Below are 19,655 nucleotides of genomic sequence, written 5' to 3' on the forward strand. Positions count from 1 at the left end.
ATGGCAGATCCCCTGGAGCTGGAGCTGCAGGCAATTATAGGCCACGGGACCTCTGTACTGAGGACTGAGTTTAGGTCCTCTACAAGAGCAGAATACGCACTTCACCACTGAGGAATCTCCCCAGTCCCAATAGCTAAGTTTTACTTGTGGTGTCTCCACAATCTAGCTTCATAATGCAATCATTTAATCTTGAAATGAAAATGAAAGCCACCTCCTACCCTAAACGCTACACCTAAAATGCTGTATTTAGGTGATACAGCATTTTAAAAACCCTATAATGTCAGCCATGGGAGGTAAAATTCTCTTCTGGGATCTCGTTTTGCACAACTTTAGAGCCAGCTCAGTGCATTCCATGGAGAGGATGTGGAGTGTTGGGGCGACAGTTCTTCATTCTTGCGTTTTCCAATTGGGTCAGATCCCTCCTCTCTAACGTGTAGCAATCAACACTACTGTGGACAAACGCTCAGGCAAACCCAGACAAAGACCCAGGGCTTGCCTCTTCGCGCCTACCCAGCCTGTAAGGATGGGGAAGGATGAGTCATGCAGGCAGACGCGGTCCTACAGAGTCGTCTTTCCAGCTTTACCTTTGGCTTCTTCCCCCACTACATTCCCAGAGTCCACAAATGGGTGTGGCTGCTGTTAAAGCTGAAGACTTGATGTTAAATTAGAGAAGTTACCTTAGTATATTTTTTTTATTAACTTGAAGCACAGTCTTTACTTAAGCTAATAAATCTTCCTTCTCGGCATGCTCAATTAATAGCAGGTCCTGGAGCTGCTCTCATATTATCTCACAGTCTGCTGAACTAGGACACGTAGCTCATAAAAATAACTAGGTGCCACTCATTATTTGGGTAACTTCAGGTGATTTAATTACTAGCTATCACTGTCAACAATAACGAGTAACTACAAGCCAAATTTAAAATTTGGTATATATGTATTAAACTTGAGAGAAACGGCTAAACATAGACTGTTTTCTTATAGTTAATATTTCCACCCAGCACTAAAAATTAGAAATGTTCTTAAAGTTTCTGGCATTTCAAATAAAAGTAATTAGTCCTGCGTTGGATCTTCAGTTACAGGACAGTGATGATTGAGGCCAGCATAGGCAGATACAGAAACTTGCAGTGTGTTCTGCAGGCTCCATGACTTGCTATTCATCAAAGATAAGAACTAAGCATAAGGGGGAGGTGCTTCCTGTGGCCCTTCTTACATGGCGATGACCAACAAGTGTTTGTGAACTATATAGAGCATGCATGAAACTCCCAGTTGCAATAAGGAAAGTTGGACACACCTAGAAGCGGAAGGATTGGTGTTTACAAGATGAGTGAGGGAGGAGCAGGAGGAGCCAGATGGGATTGTGACATTCTAAGCAATGTTTGCAGCCTACACATGTTGTTTCGTTCCTATTCCCAAACCTGCTTTATCTGCTTCAGATTTTTGCCGCTGGAAAACACACAAAAGATGTTTTAAACCTCCAGGTCCTTCCCCTGACTCCAGATGTGGTTGTCACAGCCTTAGGAACAAAGCAAATGCAGATGTTGGACCATGTCAGAAATCTTGTCAAGAGCATGGACTGTTTCACACAGAGTGGAGATATGGCTTCTGATCCTGGTGGCTTATTTACTCCAAAGAAATGTGAACTCGGGACATATGCCAACAAAAGCTGCGGATCCGGAAGCATTCATGAATGTTGTAAGTTGGGGTTTTTCATGTTTGGGGGAAATGAAGAGCTCTGTGTTAGCGTTTGCATCTGTGCTGTAGCTGCATGCTATGTATTTTCATGTGTTGAGATGTTTTATGCTAGAACAGTATGGTGAAAAATAACACACTGAACTGGAAGAAAGCTAAACTAGCTAGCAGTAGGTCTTGGGGTTCCCAATCAAATTCAGTGATTTGGGGTGAATGACTTAATCTCTTCGGGCTTTAAGAACAACTTAATTTTTCCTTAAATTCTCATATTCACCCAATAAACAAGGAAAGAACCAAAACATGTGTGACCTGTCTTAGACCCTTGATGATTTTCATTCTGTCTTTGTTTTCTTTGCTGCTTTGTCCCTGACCTCTTGCTGTGAGAGCATCTGCTTCTAGTAGCTTCTCCTTACATCCTGCTCTGGATGCTAACTCTGTCAAATAGCAACGAGAGGTCCCTGATTGTGTTAGAGGAGATGTGGGAGGACGATGCACAGAGAACAGCACATCTCTTCAAAGTCTTCTGGAGAATTTCTGTGTGTATTCTCAAACCCATAGTTGGTTTACAGTACATGATCGCTGTATATTTATTATAGTGCATTTATTCCATAGGCGATATTGAAATAAAAATGGTAGAGATACAATTTCATTTTAAGTGCTCTGTCCTGAAGATACGATTATCTGTACTGTTCAAATCGGGGCACTAAGATCAAAGAGGCATTTAAACAAGTTAAACGAGCCCCACCGCTGCTACTTGGTAGACCTGCAATTTAAATTCAGGCTCACCTAGACACAGGACTATAATTATAACTACTACGCAATAAACCCTACCATGTGACAGGGTGGAGAGTCGACTTCCAGATGAGTGAGATGACTGTGCTGGATGCTCCTTGGCCTCACCTGATATTTCCATTAAGAGAGGAAACTTAATATTTGGGGACTGAAAACTCTTTCTATACAAATGTTCTTTTCTTCTAGTGCAGCCTATATTGAAGGAGTAGAAAGTTTTTGTTGTTGTTGTTTTGTTTTTTCGTGAATCCCCACGGGACTGTCAGGCTTCATCACCATCATCTGCTATTATAGTTTCTAAAGCTTACACTGTAGAGACACTCTGAGTCGACAGAGTGCAGGTATTCGGCTTCTTTCCACCATCCTACTGGTTACCTCATGTTTGCCCTCCCAGTACATTCCTGCTGATCTTCAGGAATCCTGAAAGACCTACACAAAGTTCTCCAGCATCTGGGGAGTCTCTTTGACAGAGATTGCCTTCCTGGACCAACCACTGCACATGCCCAGGAGCTCCAGCCTGTCAGGATCTCTGGAAAGAGCTGGGGTCCCCCATTGCGGGTGCCTGAAGTTGGGCTATGCACCGAGGCCTCAGAGAAATCCCAGAAAATCAGACGCCCTGGCTTGACTGAGCTGACAATCCAGCACAAAAGGCAAACTCTCAATTACTCATCGCAAGGCTGAGATCCAATGGAGAAAAGCTTAAAATAGAGAAAACTAACCCAGACTTTGGGGAAACGTTTTGTTGCCTGAAGCCAGAAGAATAAATAGGAGGAGGGGGGTTGCTGGCGAAGAGGTTGGCATGTTGAGGAACTGGAGCAGCTGAAAACATGCCATATTCAAGCCATATTCAAGATAAGAGTAACTTATCGTGAGTTGACTTTTAAATCTTAGTATTTTTGTTATAAGAGCAGTATGATTCTCCTGTACAAAACCTAAGAACTTCAGAGCCAATAACGATTAATGTGTTAACACATTCATACACCAAGCTAACCCCAACAGCTTTGTTGTGTCCTGTAATCTTCTTGTAAATTTATGAATTTTCTGAGAAGACTAAGGAACATCGCATACAATTTGCCATTTCCCAACACTTTTTTATTAACAATATACACCATGAAGAATTTCCCAAGCTTTTAAAAAAGAACATTATTCAATTTTCTGTATCACATTCTACTTTGTGGTGTGCCTGTTTCTTTCAGGTGGGATTCTCAGAGAGCACACAGGCTTTGAAGCATAATTCACATGCAAGATGTCTATTAAGAACTCTTATAGCTGGGTATAGTGGCACACACCTGCAGTCACAAGCTTCTAGGGGAAACAGAGGGAACTCTTACCCCACAATATAGCAAGACACATACACACACACAAAACAAACAAAATTGGTAAACATTTTTAAAGTAATGTTTTAATTCATATTACTGATTTTTTCCTTCAGGCAAAATTTTAAAATAGATAATTATGTTGAAATTTAAATATTAAATATGGGTTAGAATTTTTAATTTACACTTAGGAGGGCAGAAGCAGTCCAAGCTCAAGCCCAGCTTGGACTCTACAGTGAGTCTCTGACTCAAAATACATATATATTGTTCATGCTAATATCACACACACATGTATGTATGTACATACACGTTGATAGATATAACTCCAAAATGGCTATGCAGTCAAGCATGGTGGTATATACTTTTAATCCCAACACTCAAAATGCAGAAGCAAATGGATCTCTGTGCTTTCAAGACCAGCCAAGACTGCATAACAAGAACATCCAGGGTTACATAGAGAAAGAGACCTTACCACAAAACAAAAAGGGAAAATGATTGCTAAGACATCTTTGAATATCTTGGATGTGTATTTTTATGTAAACAAATTTATGTTTTAATATTATCCTGTGTAAGTTCTCCTGCCAAATACAGCCTGTTGACCATCTCTTAACAGTGTTTACTAACATATAATCCTTTTTTTTCCCTAAGATGCCCATGTCCCTAAAATCTACCTCCTAGTTTCTCTTAGGTAGTACCTATTCAGTCTTAGACAAACTCAAATTCTCTATCTTCCACAAAATTTTGCCTATCTGGTCTTGTTCATGGATTTCTCCCTGGTCAGAATCCCTCTCTGCCTTCCTTCCCTCACATCCCCCAGTCATTGACACATCACCTGCCCACCCCTATATTACATAAGCTTTCTCAGAAGCTCTCAAACATTTCATGTGTGTATCTTATCTCCCCAAGCTGACCCCAACAGCAACTCTTGAAGGATAGTCTCCAGAACAAGCAGCTTCTTCAGCATCTGAAACTTGATGGAAATTTCAATGCCTAGTCTTACTGCATCTTGATAGGCCAAGTTTACCTTGACATTCTAGGAGGCTCGCTCTTTTTCTGAAGGGAAATGGAGGAGAAGTGGATCTAGGGGAAAAAAAGTTGGGGGAAAGGAACTAAGAAGAGTGTAAAGAGAGAAACAGCAGTTGGGATGCAATGTATGCAAGATGAATTTAAAAAAAAAAAAACAATGCCAGAGATCCAGTCTAGGCTTGAAGGAGTTTGAGAATCTTGAAATTGCATGCCAAAAAATCTTATGTATAACACTTTTATAGTTTTCCCCAAATCCAAGGAGGGCTTTCTGTCTAAAAGCTTAAGAATTACTGCCTGTAAATTTAAAGCTGAAAGAGTCTGAAAGACTGTGGGGCTCAGGAATGTCCCCAAGACACCTCCCAGAACAGACGTGCATTGCAGAACAACGGCCTGATTTCTAACCTGTCCTGAGCCTAAGATTCCATATGTTCAATGGCCCTGAATGGTTCTGAGATACATTCAGGCTTTGGAATCCGTGTTCTGGTTCAGTATTTTTCAAACAGAACTCTGTGAAGACCTTTTGGAAACAAGATTACTGGGATGTAGCTTCAGAGCTCCCAATACAGTGAATTCTATAGCCATGCTCTGCCTTCCTAGAAGGTGCCAGGGGAGATTGACAGAGTTGCCCTTGACTACTGAAAGCCATGATCTGTTCAGTCTCCACATGAACAGCAAAGAAGTGAGAGAGATGGGGTACAGTTCAGTGGTAGAACACTTGCCTAGTGTGTGAGGCCCCAGGTTTGATCACCAGTACTGAAAAATGTAAAAACAAATGAAAGCGACCGATAAGGATCTTGCAACACCAGAGAAGCCACTCTTACTCTTGAGACCTTGGGACAGTGACCACGTAGAGCTGAACGGTAAACCAACTGTAAGGTTTTTGTTTCTTTCCCATAGAGTGAAATCATCAAACACAAGGGTTATCCCAGTGAGGAGTATGAAGTTGTAACTGAAGACGGGTATATCCTTTCTGTGAACAGAATCCCTCAAGGACTGACACAATTCAAAAAGGAAGGTATGGTATCACCCCAGTAGGATAATCTTCTTGCAGCCCAGACTTTCTTGATATGTAGAATTAAATTTGGTTCTTAGGGCAGTCAGTCTGAGGTCTCTTGGTTAGGCTAAAAGATAATATCAGTTCCCCCATATCATATTACATCCCATCCATACCCATATTCAACTATCTCAGACATGTTTTCTTTTCAAAATTATCTTTGATCTAGAGAGGGAGATTAGGGGTAGAACACATGACAAGCATTTGTGGGGCCCTGGGTTCAGTCACACCACGATAGATGATAGATAGATAGATAGATAGATAGATAGATAGATAGATAGATAGATAGATAGATAGATAGATAGATGATAGATAGATAGACAGATAGTAAAACCCACAAACAGAACAAAACAAAGTCTTCAAAAAATCAATTTTAATGGATTTTTAAAAGTTAAAAACACCTTCTGACACTTAATCTATCTCCAAATCCCTCCTACATAGAAATTCTAGAACGTTCCCTGATGATCCCATATCAACCATATCAATAAAGAATGAAAGCTCCAATCAAGCGTCGGAAGCTCGACAGTGTGCAATATATTCCTCACCCAAAGAGTATTTCAGATATGTATGAGGTTGCCGCCTTTTCCACGAAGGAGGAGGAGCCAGGGTCTAGGCACACCGATTTAATTTTCAGCGTGTGTTTGTCAGTTGCTTAGTTTTGTTTTTCTATGAGATTCTCAGTGGATACCGCTTTTAAACTTTCATTCTCATCAACAAAGTATGTGCGTACAGGTTCCCACTGGTCTCCATGCCTTTTATTTTCTAAACAGCAGCTACATTGCTTGTCATGGGTGCCAAAATATACCTTCTCAGGTCCTCTCTGTCTGCCTGCTGTGATACCACGTGCTTCATTTTCTTGGTCTCTCGCGTCATTTTCATTATAAGTCTGTCACACACCACACCAGAAATTCCATTCTAACGCCTGTTTTATATATTATATAAAACAACATAGTCATTAGAGTGCAGCCCATGATTGTTATGGAATATTATTTTAGGATGTGTTGTTACATGTATTTATGCTGTAGAACACTTGTTTTAGGGATGTAATTGTATTCTTTTATGCTGTATTTGTTTAACTCTGTAAAAATGTGCTACTGTACCTGTCTAAAACACCTTATTGGTCTAAAAAAAAGAGCTGAATAGCCAATAGCTAGGCAGAAGAGGGATAAGTGAGCTGCCAGGAGGAGAGATTAAATGAAAGGAAAAAAAGAGAGAAAAGAGGAAGGCGCAAGAACAAGGAAAGGAAGACACTAGGAACCAGCCACCCAGTTACACGGCCAACCATGGAATAAAAGTGAAAGTAAGGTACACAGAAGTAAGAGAAAGATAAAAGTCCGGAGGCAAAAGGTAGAGGGGATAATTTAAGCTAAGAAAAGCTCGCTAGAAATAAGTCAAGCCGTACATTGTAAGTAATAGTAAGACTCCGTGTACAATTTACTTGGAAGCTGGGTGGCAGGTCCCCAAAAAAGCCAAAAGAGAAAGAAAAAACCAACATGTTCTTAACAAATACTGGGCAATCATTATTGGTCTTTGATGTAAAAGTCCAGAATTCTGTTTATCCCAATTTGTCCTGGGATAGCCTTTTGAAAATGACAGCCTATTTACCACATGTTTAACCTGATGCGGCTCTACTTGGGTTCCACCCCACTGCCTTTGAACTTACAATTCTGTCTTTGCAGCTTTCCAAGACCCTTCTTGTTCCCTGACCACCTTAGTCAGAATGCAGCCTCAAACCAGCTGTTAACATCCGGCCTCTCTCCCTCATACTTTCCCTCATAATGCCGAAAGACATTCCATACGGTAGCTACTTTCTAAACAGGTTATTTTCTCCTCTACCAGAGTGGAAACTCAATGAAAGCAGGGACCTCTATTTCATTCAAGGGCTGGGCAACAGCTAACACGATACTGAGACTCAGCTAGGTGCTGAGAAGTTTATTTGTGACATGAGGGAACGAAATGTGCAAATAAATGAATACCCGAGGAACAGACTTTTCACTAAGTTCCACGAATCCTACAGGCTTGGTTCTTCCAGTCAAGTGACTGTATTGATTGATCAGTATGGAAGAGAACATGGGCACCCCTCCAAGGGTCAAGCATTGAAAAAGCCTTTTTGCCCAGTTGGTGTGCAATACAGCCCCCTAGTGGCTGATATTTGTACAGTTCCCTTTACTTCCTAATGGGCTGTAATTGATAACAATTATTTATTTAGGTTTTGACAGTGTCTTGATATGTTGCCCTGACTGACCTCAAAATCATAATCCACCTGAATCCTGTGGATACTGCCTCCGTCCTGGTATTGCATGTGTATGCCACCACACCCTGCTTATATCTTTATTCCGAGAGGCACATTTTTCTGAAACGAGGGTCCTTTTTACATGTAGTAGCCTTAGACCATGATATGTGTGTGTGTGTGTGTGTGTGTGTGTGTGTGTGTGTGTGTGTGTGTGTGTGTGTGTGTGTGTGTGTGTGTGTGTGTGTATGTATGTGTGCTCGTCATTATTTCTTCTGAAACAGCCCAGATATTTTCTGAGGACCTAATACTAACAGTGCTGTAATTAAAGTTCCTTTGATAGGCAGTATGCTGCCTGTTCCCTATGCTGTATCTTATTTATTTATATCAAAAAAAACCTGCTTTCTGGTGGTAAAGAAATTAAAACACAAAATAGCTTTAACAAGTCTAAAGATAATCCAACTAGTAAGCGGCAAAAGAAAGATCTGCACATAGATTTCTGGCATGCAAGTCCTTGTTTGTAGAGAAAGCAAGAAGAACAGAGAACATTTCACCCCAGTTGAAATTTTCTCCTGTCTGCAGGATCCAGGCCAGTGGTGCTACTGCAGCATGGCCTTCTTGGGGATGCTAGCAACTGGATTTCCAACCTGCCCAACAACAGCCTCGGTTTCATTCTGGCGGATGCTGGCTTTGATGTGTGGATGGGAAACAGCAGGGGAAATACCTGGTCTCGGAAACACAAGACTCTCTCTATAGATCAAGATGAGTTCTGGGCTTTCAGGTACAAGAAAACTTTGAGGCTACAGGTGGCCTGGAAGAACTGGGTAAAGAATCATGACTTGTAGCATTTGGATAGCTCATTTAGTTGTATCACCAAAATCCCAACTTGATATTTCCCCGGGTTTTTCTTTTTTACCTATCTTGTGATGCTTTGGGTAAGAATGGAGAAGAATGGGTTTCCCAAGGTCTGGCTAACAGTGGGGTGAGAACAGTGGCTGGTGTCAGATGGTTGAAACTGGAATGAGAAAATTGTAAGTTTATTTTTGTGGGAGTGAGTATCTAGGATTAACTCCCTCCTATGTGTCAACATGGCTGATATCTTCAGGAGAGGAGACCAAGTGTCATTAAATGGGGATGTATTAATCTTCTTATGCCACCAACTTAACTAGTGTCTCTCATAACTTCACTCAAGTTCCTAAGGTCCTCACTTACCACTGATATTCAACCCGTTCTTATCCACTTCATCAGACAAGAGTTCTGTTCCACTTCCAGTATCTGTCCTACAAAGAAATCTGCATCTCTCTGTGCGGTTCTGCTTATGGGGTAGAACACTTCTCACATTAGGAGGTGGCTTGTGTGTCCAAAATGATTTAATAATCATCACTCTATTATAGTATCTAGAGAGAATGACCTTTCTATCAGTGTGTGGCCTCACAGTGTCACTACAGGTTTGGAACAAGTCCATTTTGAGGGTTATGAGGAGCGCAGGAAGAAGCTAGCAGAGCTGACACTAGGGCCCTTGTTGGCAGAACCTGGGCATGGGAAGTGAGTGATTTTGACTGTGCTCTGTTTGTATCATAATTGTCATCTAACTTTGCTTTTTCCCTCTTGTAGTTATGATGAAATGGCTAGGTTTGACCTTCCCGCTGTGATAAACTTTATCTTACAGAAAACAGGGCAGAAAAAGATCTATTATGTTGGCTACTCACAAGGCACCACCATGGGTAGGTTCCCAGGAAAGGTTTGTATCTGCAGAAGTATGAGCCTGTGACCAAAACTGTGGCTGGGCTCAGTCAGTTCCTCCCCTCACCTGGCCTTCTCCTCTTCAGTGGCTCTAAAAGCTTCAGGGAACAGAGGCTGAACTGAAGGAGGCCTGGGATGTGGCAGAAAGAGCAATGGTATGCATGCAAATGCCGTCTCTGCCATGCTTTAGATGATATCCCAAAGCAAATTCTTTAATCATGCTGGTCTCAATTTCATCTTCCGCAAAATGGAGATAAAAATTCTCTCTTAAGGGTATTCTAATTGGACTACTTAATACAATAATGTATGTTAGCTCTGCGAAGGCCAGTATTTTGTCTACAACACAGTTGTAATAGAAGTGTGTCGTCCTGGTATACACTCAATGAATGTGTTCAGTGCTGTTCAGGGCATGAAGTCTTGAGTTCAAAGTTGGCCTCTCTCATCGAGGGACAAACAGAACTGACGGTATTACCTCAAGTTCCTCTCTTCCTGTTAGTATGTAATGCTTTGAGTGAATTTGTGAGAGACGTACCTGACAGTCCCTCAGAACAAGAGGGGACGTGGGGATGGTGACTGTTCTGGTCTCATCAGACCCAAATCAATGAGAAAACACTATTAGGCTTGCACCAGGAGGAAGAGCTGTGTAACAAAAAAAAAAAGGGTTTCAAACCTGGGACTCATCAGGTCTCTTTTTGTTTTGTTTTTTCCTAAGGCTAAATCTGGGTTGAGAGCAGAATTACAGTTTTTCTAGGGAAAAAGATATTTTTTATTTTTATTTTTTTTAGTCAGGGAAGCTGTGTCTAACTACCAAGACAGGGTTATACTCTTTAGAAAGATGAAGCTAAGTGGTTTCAATACCATCTTTGTAATATTTTAGCCTTTTGTAATAATGATAATTGCCTTATAAGAAAGTTTACTAACTGCTTGTCCTTAGAAATGCATCATTTTGCTTCATCTCTGAACAAGAATTTTTGGAAAAAAAATCATATCCCCATTTTCTAGATGAATGAAAGAAGTAGGACTTAACGGTGAACCACTAAGCCAATATCTGCACTTATGCATGTCAAATAACTAACATGCCGTGAGGACAACACATTGAATGGGAAGTACACGTGCACACACACACACACACACACACACACACTCCTCAGCTCCTACAAGAGTCTCACTTCTATCTTCACAACCACTGAGGATTACTAAATCCAATCTGTCAAGGAACCCACATGGATTCCTTTGAAGCCTGCTATCCTACTAAAGCATTATGAACTCAAGCTCATAGACCTCACTCAGCGCTAGCTTAACTCATAGGATTCTTGCTGTTGTCTTAACTCAGCAATATACCACGATGCCAGTAGACCGTGCGGTCACTCTGGCTGTGGGTATTGACTCTCCAGGTGGTCCCTTTCTGAGAACGTTCTCATTGATCATAAATGGTGTCACCAAACTTGTCTTTTCACTAGCTACAATTTTTCCCAATGAATACAAAGGTCATTTACTTTTCTGTCCTCCCTTTACGAAGGCAGAGGTGCCAATGGCAAGGCTAGATGCTGTTTTGAGAGGAATGACAAGAAAGCATGCATTAGTCTAATGGTAAACCATGGGGCTGTCCAAATAAAAACCTCGAACTTGCTTTGCATGATGAGAAGTTTTCCTGGAGAGGTCGTTTAGGGTTCTCAGATCTTAACATTTGAGAGGAGGTCTAATCTGGTCAAAAATAAATCTGTTCAGGATAGGCCATTTGTACCCAGAGCACAGCTGAGCGAGCGAGAGAGGGTAGCAAGTCTCTCTTGTGCTTGCCTTTGTTACAGTTAGCAAACCAATCAGGACTATATAGAAAGATTCTGTCTTCTCTCCAACCCATTCAGTTTCTGGGAACTGAACAGAGGTCACAAGTTGACTTTTTCCTATCCCATCCCTCAACCTGGAGACATCAGCCTAAATACAGAATTCGCATACATACATTATTTCAAATGTGCATATATACATGATTTCATGGGACAACATTTCTCTTCCATAGATTCAGCAGAGGTCTTCGATAAATAACAGTATTTGGGGAAAAATGCTCTTTCTACTCTGGATGTACACACTGAACAATTTAACTCATTGAAAACACACTACCTAAATACAAATATGAAAGGTGTCATGTGAAACACTAGAGTTTTCGCACTGAGCACACACCCTCCCCCCTCCCCCGCACCCCATACACACATTACATCCCTGAATCCTACAAGTGCAACAGAAAAGGTTGAGACATGGTCACACATAATTATTAGAAGATTTTGACAAAAGCAAAATGTACATTTTATGAGTTCTTGGGCATTCCATACCCACAGTGATTAATTTTTCTCTCTTCCAGGCTTTATTGCATTTTCCACGATGCCAGAGCTAGCTCATAAAATCAAAATGTATTTTGCCTTAGCCCCTATAGCCACTGTTAAATATGCAAAAAGTCCTGGCACCAAATTTCTGCTGCTGCCAGATATGATGATCAAGGTATGTGACAGCTCAGCTGTCTGTCTGCAGGGAAATCTTTCAGCCCAGTTTCTTAAAATGCATATTAAATGGAGGCCGTTTTTGTTCCTGGGTATGTTGCCACGGACATTATTTCATCTCTGATCTTTACAGGGATTATTTGGCAGACAAGAATTTCTGTACCAGACTAGATTTTTCAGACAGCTCTTTATCTACCTTTGTGGCCAGATGATTCTTGACCAAATCTGCAGCAACATCATATTACTTCTGGGGGGATTCAACACGAACAATATGAACATGGTGAGTAGGAGCTTCATTTCCTAAGCCAAGTTGAGAGTTCTTAGTCTCAGTCCTTGAAGATGAGCTAACGCCAGCCAAGGGTTGGAGACATGGTGTGTGCAGCATGTAATTTGCGATTTCCTAATTGTAAGAAAGTGTTGGGCAAGCTTGCATTGCCAGACTCTAACTTGACAGATCACAGGCAATGGTTGAAAACCTACAGGAAATAAATGCATGGAGAAAAGTCACCAGGAAGCAGGAAGACAATCAACCTGACATTATTCATCTCTGCCCTCCACGTGAGGACTTTTGATCTGCATTTCTGTGACAGAAATGGGAATTTCAGCTTGCCTTAGGTACAGCTTCAGGTGGCATCACCCAGCGAGTTCTGTAGCATGGATGAATTGAAGATGATGTGACTCTTGAGATAATTCCTAGAGAAGGAAGGGAAAATAGATAAAAAGTGGGGCTATGAAGTAATTTCAAAACAAACTGATGTTGAGTCTCTAGAACAGCGATTCTCAGCCCTTCAGTCATGATCCCCCACAGAGGTCACATATCAGATATTCTGATATTTAGATTATGATTCATAACAATAACTATGAAGTAGCAACAAAATAATTTTATGGCTGCGAATCACCACAACATGAAGAACTGTATTAAAGGGTGTCAGCGTTAGGAAGGCTGAGAACCTCTGCTCTAGGATTTGCAATGGTGGACTAGTTATATAGAGATGATTATGAAGAACCCTTTGGCCACAGCATGGATCATCGGGAGGGAGAGCTGACGAAGGAGGATTGCCCTGCCTGTAGCATCCTCAATGACTGGAATAATGCCCTTCATTCCTAAGAAATTGTCTTTTTAAAGAAAGAAAACAAATAATTAATATATATATATATATAATTATATGCACCATTTAATAGGCATCACTACTGTGCCAATTTAAATTGCTCCTGACAATAAACCCAAGTGTTGCAGGAGGGCCCACTTGTTTGTCCCGGCTGCCCAGCTAGCTTAGCCACAAAATAACCACACAGAAACTGTGTTCATTAAATCACTGTTTGGCCTATTAGGTCTAACATCTTATTGGTTAACTCTTACACCTTGATTTAGTCCATTTTTATTAATCTATGTATTGCCACGTGGCAGTGGATTACCAGGAAAGATTTGGCATGTCTGATTTTGGCGGCTCCAGGGTGCCTCTCCCTCTTGGCTTTCTTCCTCCCAGAATTCAGTTCTGTCTTTTCCGCCTACCTATTAGGCCAAGGCAGTTTCTTTATTCATTAACTAATACAAGCAACACATGGATGGGACTCACCCAAGAAACAAGTGTTATTAATGTCTCCACTGTCCAGGCTAATGTACTGAATTCAGGGTTTAGCTAACTTGCCAGATCCACTGCAAAATCGAATAATAGAGCTAGGGCCAGGACTCCAGTCCTTATTCTAAATTTCTCTAGTAAAGTTACTTATTCATTAGTGTTTGATCTATTTTTGCAGTGCTAGGGCTGAAACTTGTAAGGTCTTTTTACTGAGAACCCATTCTCCAATGAACAACACGGTTTTACCGGAAGGCAGTGGCAGTTGCTGTACACGCTCGTATTTTTCTGTTCAGTAGATTATGGCTGCTGATTTAATGGTGCTCCCATGTCTTAGCCTGACACCATGGAGGTTTGTTCTTGACAAGACTGACATCTGGCCTTAAAGTCATTATGCTTTGTTACAGAGCCGAGCAAATGTCTATGTGGCCCATTCGCCTGCTGGGACATCTGTGCAGAATATTCTTCACTGGAGCCAGGTAAGAGTGTCCAGCTTGCAGCCCTGGGGAAGGACCCTTGCACATTTTGTCTGGGATAATCGTATATCCAGAAGGTTTCTGTTTATCCTGAGTTAGAATCTGGCCACTGATATTAAAATGTGAACTGATTTGAAATTCCCAGTGATAGGAGGCAAGGGCAGAAAGTGGCTTAAGCCTGCCTTTGCTGTATCTTGAGAGCAGTGTGATTCAACTGAGACCCTTCTCTGTCTAGAGTCAAAGTTGCAAAAGTTCTGTTTCTAACTGGCCTTTTCGACTTTCAGAGCAGCACAGTCAAGCCAGAACAAAAACGTTAGGGTTTGCCAAACAGCAGAAAGAAAATTTCACAGGAGTTCTTGGTGTAGTAAGCATTACAGTCTCAGGAGAGAAAGGTAGGGGTGTGTGGGTGTGGGTGTGCACACACACACACCCCCACACACACACGTGGAAAAAGAAAGAGATGGAGAGTAGAGTTAGAATAGAAAAAAGAAAGGGAGGGAGGGAGGAGGGAGGGATGAGGAAGAGAGGAAGGAGGGAGGAAGGAAAGAGGGAGGAGGAAGAGAGGAAGGAGGGAGGAAGGAGGGAGGGAGGAGGAGGAGGAGGAAGAGGAGGAGGAGGAGGAGGAGGAGGAGGAGGAGGAGGAGGAGGAGGAGGAGGAAGAGGAGGAGGAGGTCTGTAGAAAAGCTCTGGGCACTGTTTCCCATCCACAAGGCATTGCACAGGTGCAGTGTGCAGTCCTACCATTGCATCTGGAATTGTACCACACACCCATCCACACTGATACACCAGAGACGCACTTCCTGCAATAGATGCAATGGCAAAGCTCTGCTGCACGCCATATTTCTCCCTAAAAGAGCCAGAGTTTTGCTTTGCACTCTTCTAAAAGGACTACCAGAGTGGAGTGAGACAATAGCCCAAAGAGCTTTGTTCTCTGCTTTTCTCACAACCGAAGATGGAATGGAGTGAGCATTCAAATAACCTATTTCTCCCTTTTAATGCACCCCCCCTCTCTTTCATTCTAGGCAGTGAATTCTGGTGAACTCCGTGCCTTTGACTGGGGAAGTGAGACCAAGAATCTGGAGAAATGCAACCAAGTAAGACTGTCAAATACCACCTGCTAATTACATCACCCTTCAGAAACGTGTGAGAAGGGGGTTGCAGTAGCATGTTATTCTAGAGATAGGAAGAAAACACAGAAATTCAAGCAGGAGAGATGATAGTTCACGTCTAATTGCATCTGAAAATGGAAAAGTGCACAGCTTACCCAGAAGCCTCTTCATTTCTGCAAGGAGTGGGGGGCCTGTTTCATTGAGCCTGTCCCAAGAGCAAGGCACCACGGCTTCTTGGGAGCAAGATGGGGTCGAGTTAGGCAGGGATGAGTGCATAGTAAACTGGTCCTTTTAGGACCCAAACAAACATGCACATAGAGATGCTATGATGGTGTAATGTGACATAGTAAGGAGAGCCTGAGGCAGTAGATGGAGATTCCTGTCTGGCATGACTCTGTACCTCAAGCCCGTGGGATTGTGGGTAGGCTGCCGTGATTCAGGACTTACTCTCTGTAAAATAGAAACCATTCTACATGCAATCCTTTAGATGCCTTTTCAGACTGGGGAGATAGTCCTCAGGTAAGAGTACTTGCCGTGTAAACATTAGGATCTGAGTTATTTCAGTACTTACATTAAAAGCCAGGCATGACCAAGCCTCTCTATAATCTCAGTGTTGGGGATTAGGTTTGAAGATGGGGGATTCCTGGTGCTTACTGACCAGTCAGTTTAGCCAGGAAAATAGTGTATGCCAGGTTCAGTAAGAGCCCTGTCTCAAGGAGACAAGACAAGCTGTGGTAGACAAGCTGCCCCATGCTCCCCTGGCCTCCACCCATGCACACAGTGCCTCATATACACAGATAGATACAACACACACACACACACACACACGTGTGCACACACACAAGTGCTTTCTGATTATACTTTCAATGAATATAATTTTCATCTAAAATACAACAGAAACACACAAATGGTATTATATTACCAGGAGTATGAAATAGAAATGTGGAGAATCAGAATTGAGTGAGTATGCTCTTTTAAGTAGAAATGTCTCACTGAAGATCCCTGGTTATCATAAATATAGATATAAAAACTGTTTATACGCAGACTACTACTTCTTTGGGGGTCTCACATTATACTTAACATCCAGTGCGGTAATCCACCCAGATTTAAAATGTTGGGAAATTGGATGAACTGTGGGGTTGCCCTTATTTAAGTCACATTTTTTTCAACTACCTCTTTTGAGATTGCCCTTGACTGTCTTCAGAACCACGGCTTTAGAGAAAACATTCAAGTTCTAAGATGTTTTTCTTTTATAAAGATTTGGTAGGCCGAGTTCTAGAGCTGATGATGAATGCAGACAAGGCATGAGAAGATGGCAGTGAAGGGAAGAAAAATAAATGTGTGGGAAGATGCCACAGATGGTGTCAGCTAGAGCTAGGTGGGGTATTATGGGTATCTTATTACCCATCGGATGAGAAAGAGCATTACCACACCAGAGAGTGTCCTTCTGCTTGGAAGACAAAGGAGCTATCTACGATTGAAACTGTGGCTTGCAGTTGATTTTGTGCTAAGAAGCCGGCCTCCCTGGTTCTGTTACAATTTCTGAGTGTTGACTGATCTTGAGGGCTAAGACTGCCAGGAATGTCTGCCAGCATTGTCTGAGCAGACGTTCCCTGGATAAAGAAGACTTCTTTGGATAATTTAGGGTGAAGCTGGGTATGGGGTTGGGACAGGTATTTAACATTATGCCCTCCTTAGTTTAGAGCAGCTGAGTGCCTGAGGCTGATCTGTAGTTTCTCCTGGTCTGGGAGGTTCAGTGAAGCTGAACCTGCACTGTGTTGGGGATACACAGACCTTGGTAACAGGATCCCTTTTCTTTTCAGTGGAGTGTCTCCAATTTTGTCCCATAAACTGTAACTAACAAGGACATTATTTTAAAAGAAAATTTACATACAAAATGTTTGATAAGAAAATTACACATTATTCAACGTCTAAAGTACACAATATAGGGTTTGCAGTGCAGCTTAGCTTTAGAACATGTGTTCAACATGCATAAAACCCTGAGAGAAATCCCTATAGACATACATACACACATGTGCACATGTGCACACACACACAGAGGCATGGGGATGGGCTCATGCACACCAAACACACACAACAAAGTTGCATCCCTTCTCACAGGATCTAGTAAGGTTTTAGAGCTGTTATCTCTATTTCACAATAAAGACACTAAAGTTGAATCATGTTTTCCTTAAAATTGGACCTGGAACAGAAGCTCTTAGCGGAGTTCTACGTGACTCTAACTCCTATACACATTTTTCATCACAAGTCAGGACATGTGCATTCTGTTTACTTGAAATAGAAACTATGAATTTAGATGTTAAAAATACTATGAGGAGTTCAAACTATTCTCTTTTATCTAGCCCACTCCCATAAGGTACAAAGTCCGTGATATGATGGTCCCCACAGCAATGTGGACTGGAGGTCAGGACTGGCTTTCAAACCCAGATGACGTGCAAACACTGCTTTCTGAAGTGACCAACCTCATCTACCACAAGAACATCCCTGAATGGGCTCACGTGGATTTCATCTGGGGGCTGGATGCCCCTCACCGTGTGTACAATGAAATCATACATCTGATGAAGTGGGAACCCAGCCATTCCCAGGGAACCTGCAAGGTCACATTGTGAAGCTCTTGCTGTTGGCAAGCCTTGCAACAGCATCACATAGCGTGTATCCTGGAGTGCTCTGGAATCCTTTCTGCAGTCACCCATGATAGCGCAGCACCAGTTGACTCTGGGGAGTTCCATCAGGGCCTCTTCTTTGTCTGCTGGCTCTCTCTTGACTCAAATTCCTTTCTCCCTCTATCTCTGCTTGGTTGTGGGCGGAGTCACAAGAGAAGGATTTTTTGAAGGAATTTCTGGGCTTGGAAATGTGCTGTATCAGTTACACAGAAGGACAGAGATGCGGGGATGCCAGAAGACCTGCCTGTCCAAACAAAACTTCAGGCTTCTTTGTTGGATGCAAAAGCGGATGCTTGCCCTTCTTTTTCAGTTGATGACGCTAAGTTGGTGAACATAGGTTTCCGGTGCTCAGGATCTTCTGCCATCTTGCAGGGTAGTCGTTACTTGACCGACAGAAAGTTTCTAGACATTCATTATATCATTCACCCTTTCCGAACTAATTTCTGTTTCTGTAAGTTAAATTTTGGTGTGGTAAAGTAAAAGGAAGAAGTGGTACATAGATTAAAATTGTAAATCTTTGGACTGTTGGCTTGGATAAAGTCAACTGGACATTGTCTTCTTATTGCCAGAAAGACAGTGTAGTGCTTCAGGAAGCCAAGCTATTTGGACAACAACAGAAAAATGAAATTATGGTATAGGTGGAATCTAAGCTAAACAACCTTAGAATAGAGTTAAACTGAATCGCAACGATTATTTTGTAGGATATTTATGAGTTTTTCAATAAAAAATTATGTATCTCATAGAGCATATCTGTGTGTCAGTACTGGGATTTTCGGCTGCTATTAGGAGACCAGCTGGTCCAAACGAAAGCTATGAAGAAACATTAAATGTCATGAGGAGAATGAAATAAATTGCTGTATATTTTATCTTTTAATCAAAACAGAATCACTCATAGATAATCTCCCAACTCATTCATGAATCTGGTTTTAAGTCCTTAGAAAACGCTTTAATTTTCACAAAAGTTCAAAGATGGCAAGTTGTAAATTATGAACACCATTTGGCAGTCTACTCTGAAGACAAGTCAAAGCTCCATTGTGCCTGCGGCAGGTACCCAGCAGGTTGGGACTAAATGGGTATCCATAGAACATGTATTAGATGGTGAAGCTCATCTGGCTCCCCAGATCACTTGGTAACTTAGTCTAGTGCTGATGACTCTGACGTTAGTCCCTTAGAGACCTCAGAACTCTACATGTCCCCTCAGAGTCTGTACATAGGTCTGTAAACATTTCCAGATTGGGTTTTTATTGATCCTTTTTGCATTCAAGGAGAGTTAATCTTTCGTTGCTAGCTGTTTTGGCTGCAGTGTGTAGTGTGCCTTAGTCCATATCTACAACTATGCCTGGATCATCTGGATTTTCAAAATTCACTAATGAGTAATTTATTTCTATTCAGTATCATTCACAAGAGAAGGACAGACAGTTTGTTATCCTAATCACTCACTTAGAAATATAACCCAAGTACTTCTGTTTC

General features: G+C 41.8%; 1 protein-coding gene across 1 annotated transcript; it reads left to right on the forward strand.

Annotated features, from left to right (window-relative positions):
- Positions 1-1,391: 1,391 nt before the first annotated feature.
- LOC142850378 (lipase member M) lies at positions 1,392-19,544 on the forward strand. Its single transcript, XM_075973861.1, has 9 exons — positions 1,392-1,692; positions 5,718-5,835; positions 8,687-8,885; positions 9,719-9,828; positions 12,204-12,340; positions 12,473-12,619; positions 14,324-14,395; positions 15,415-15,486; positions 17,865-19,544. The coding sequence occupies exons 1-9, from the start codon at positions 1,546-1,548 to the stop codon at positions 18,129-18,131; spliced, it is 1,269 nt and encodes a 422-aa protein (XP_075829976.1). The 5' UTR covers positions 1,392-1,545; the 3' UTR covers positions 18,132-19,544.
- Positions 19,545-19,655: the final 111 nt, after the last annotated feature.

Source organism: Microtus pennsylvanicus, chromosome 5 (assembly GCF_037038515.1).
Source record: "Microtus pennsylvanicus isolate mMicPen1 chromosome 5, mMicPen1.hap1, whole genome shotgun sequence".
Lineage (NCBI taxonomy): Eukaryota > Metazoa > Chordata > Mammalia > Rodentia > Cricetidae > Microtus > Microtus pennsylvanicus.

Coding starts and splice junctions, on each gene's coding strand:
- LOC142850378 (XM_075973861.1), top strand. CDS start 1,546: ATGTCAGAAATCTTGTCAAGAGCATGGACTGTTTCACACAGAGTGGAG. Junction 5,836..8,686: donor GACACAATTCAAAAAGGAAG/GTATGGTATCAC, acceptor TCCTGTCTGCAG/GATCCAGGCCAGTGGTGCTA. Junction 8,886..9,718: donor GATGAGTTCTGGGCTTTCAG/GTACAAGAAAAC, acceptor TCCCTCTTGTAG/TTATGATGAAATGGCTAGGT.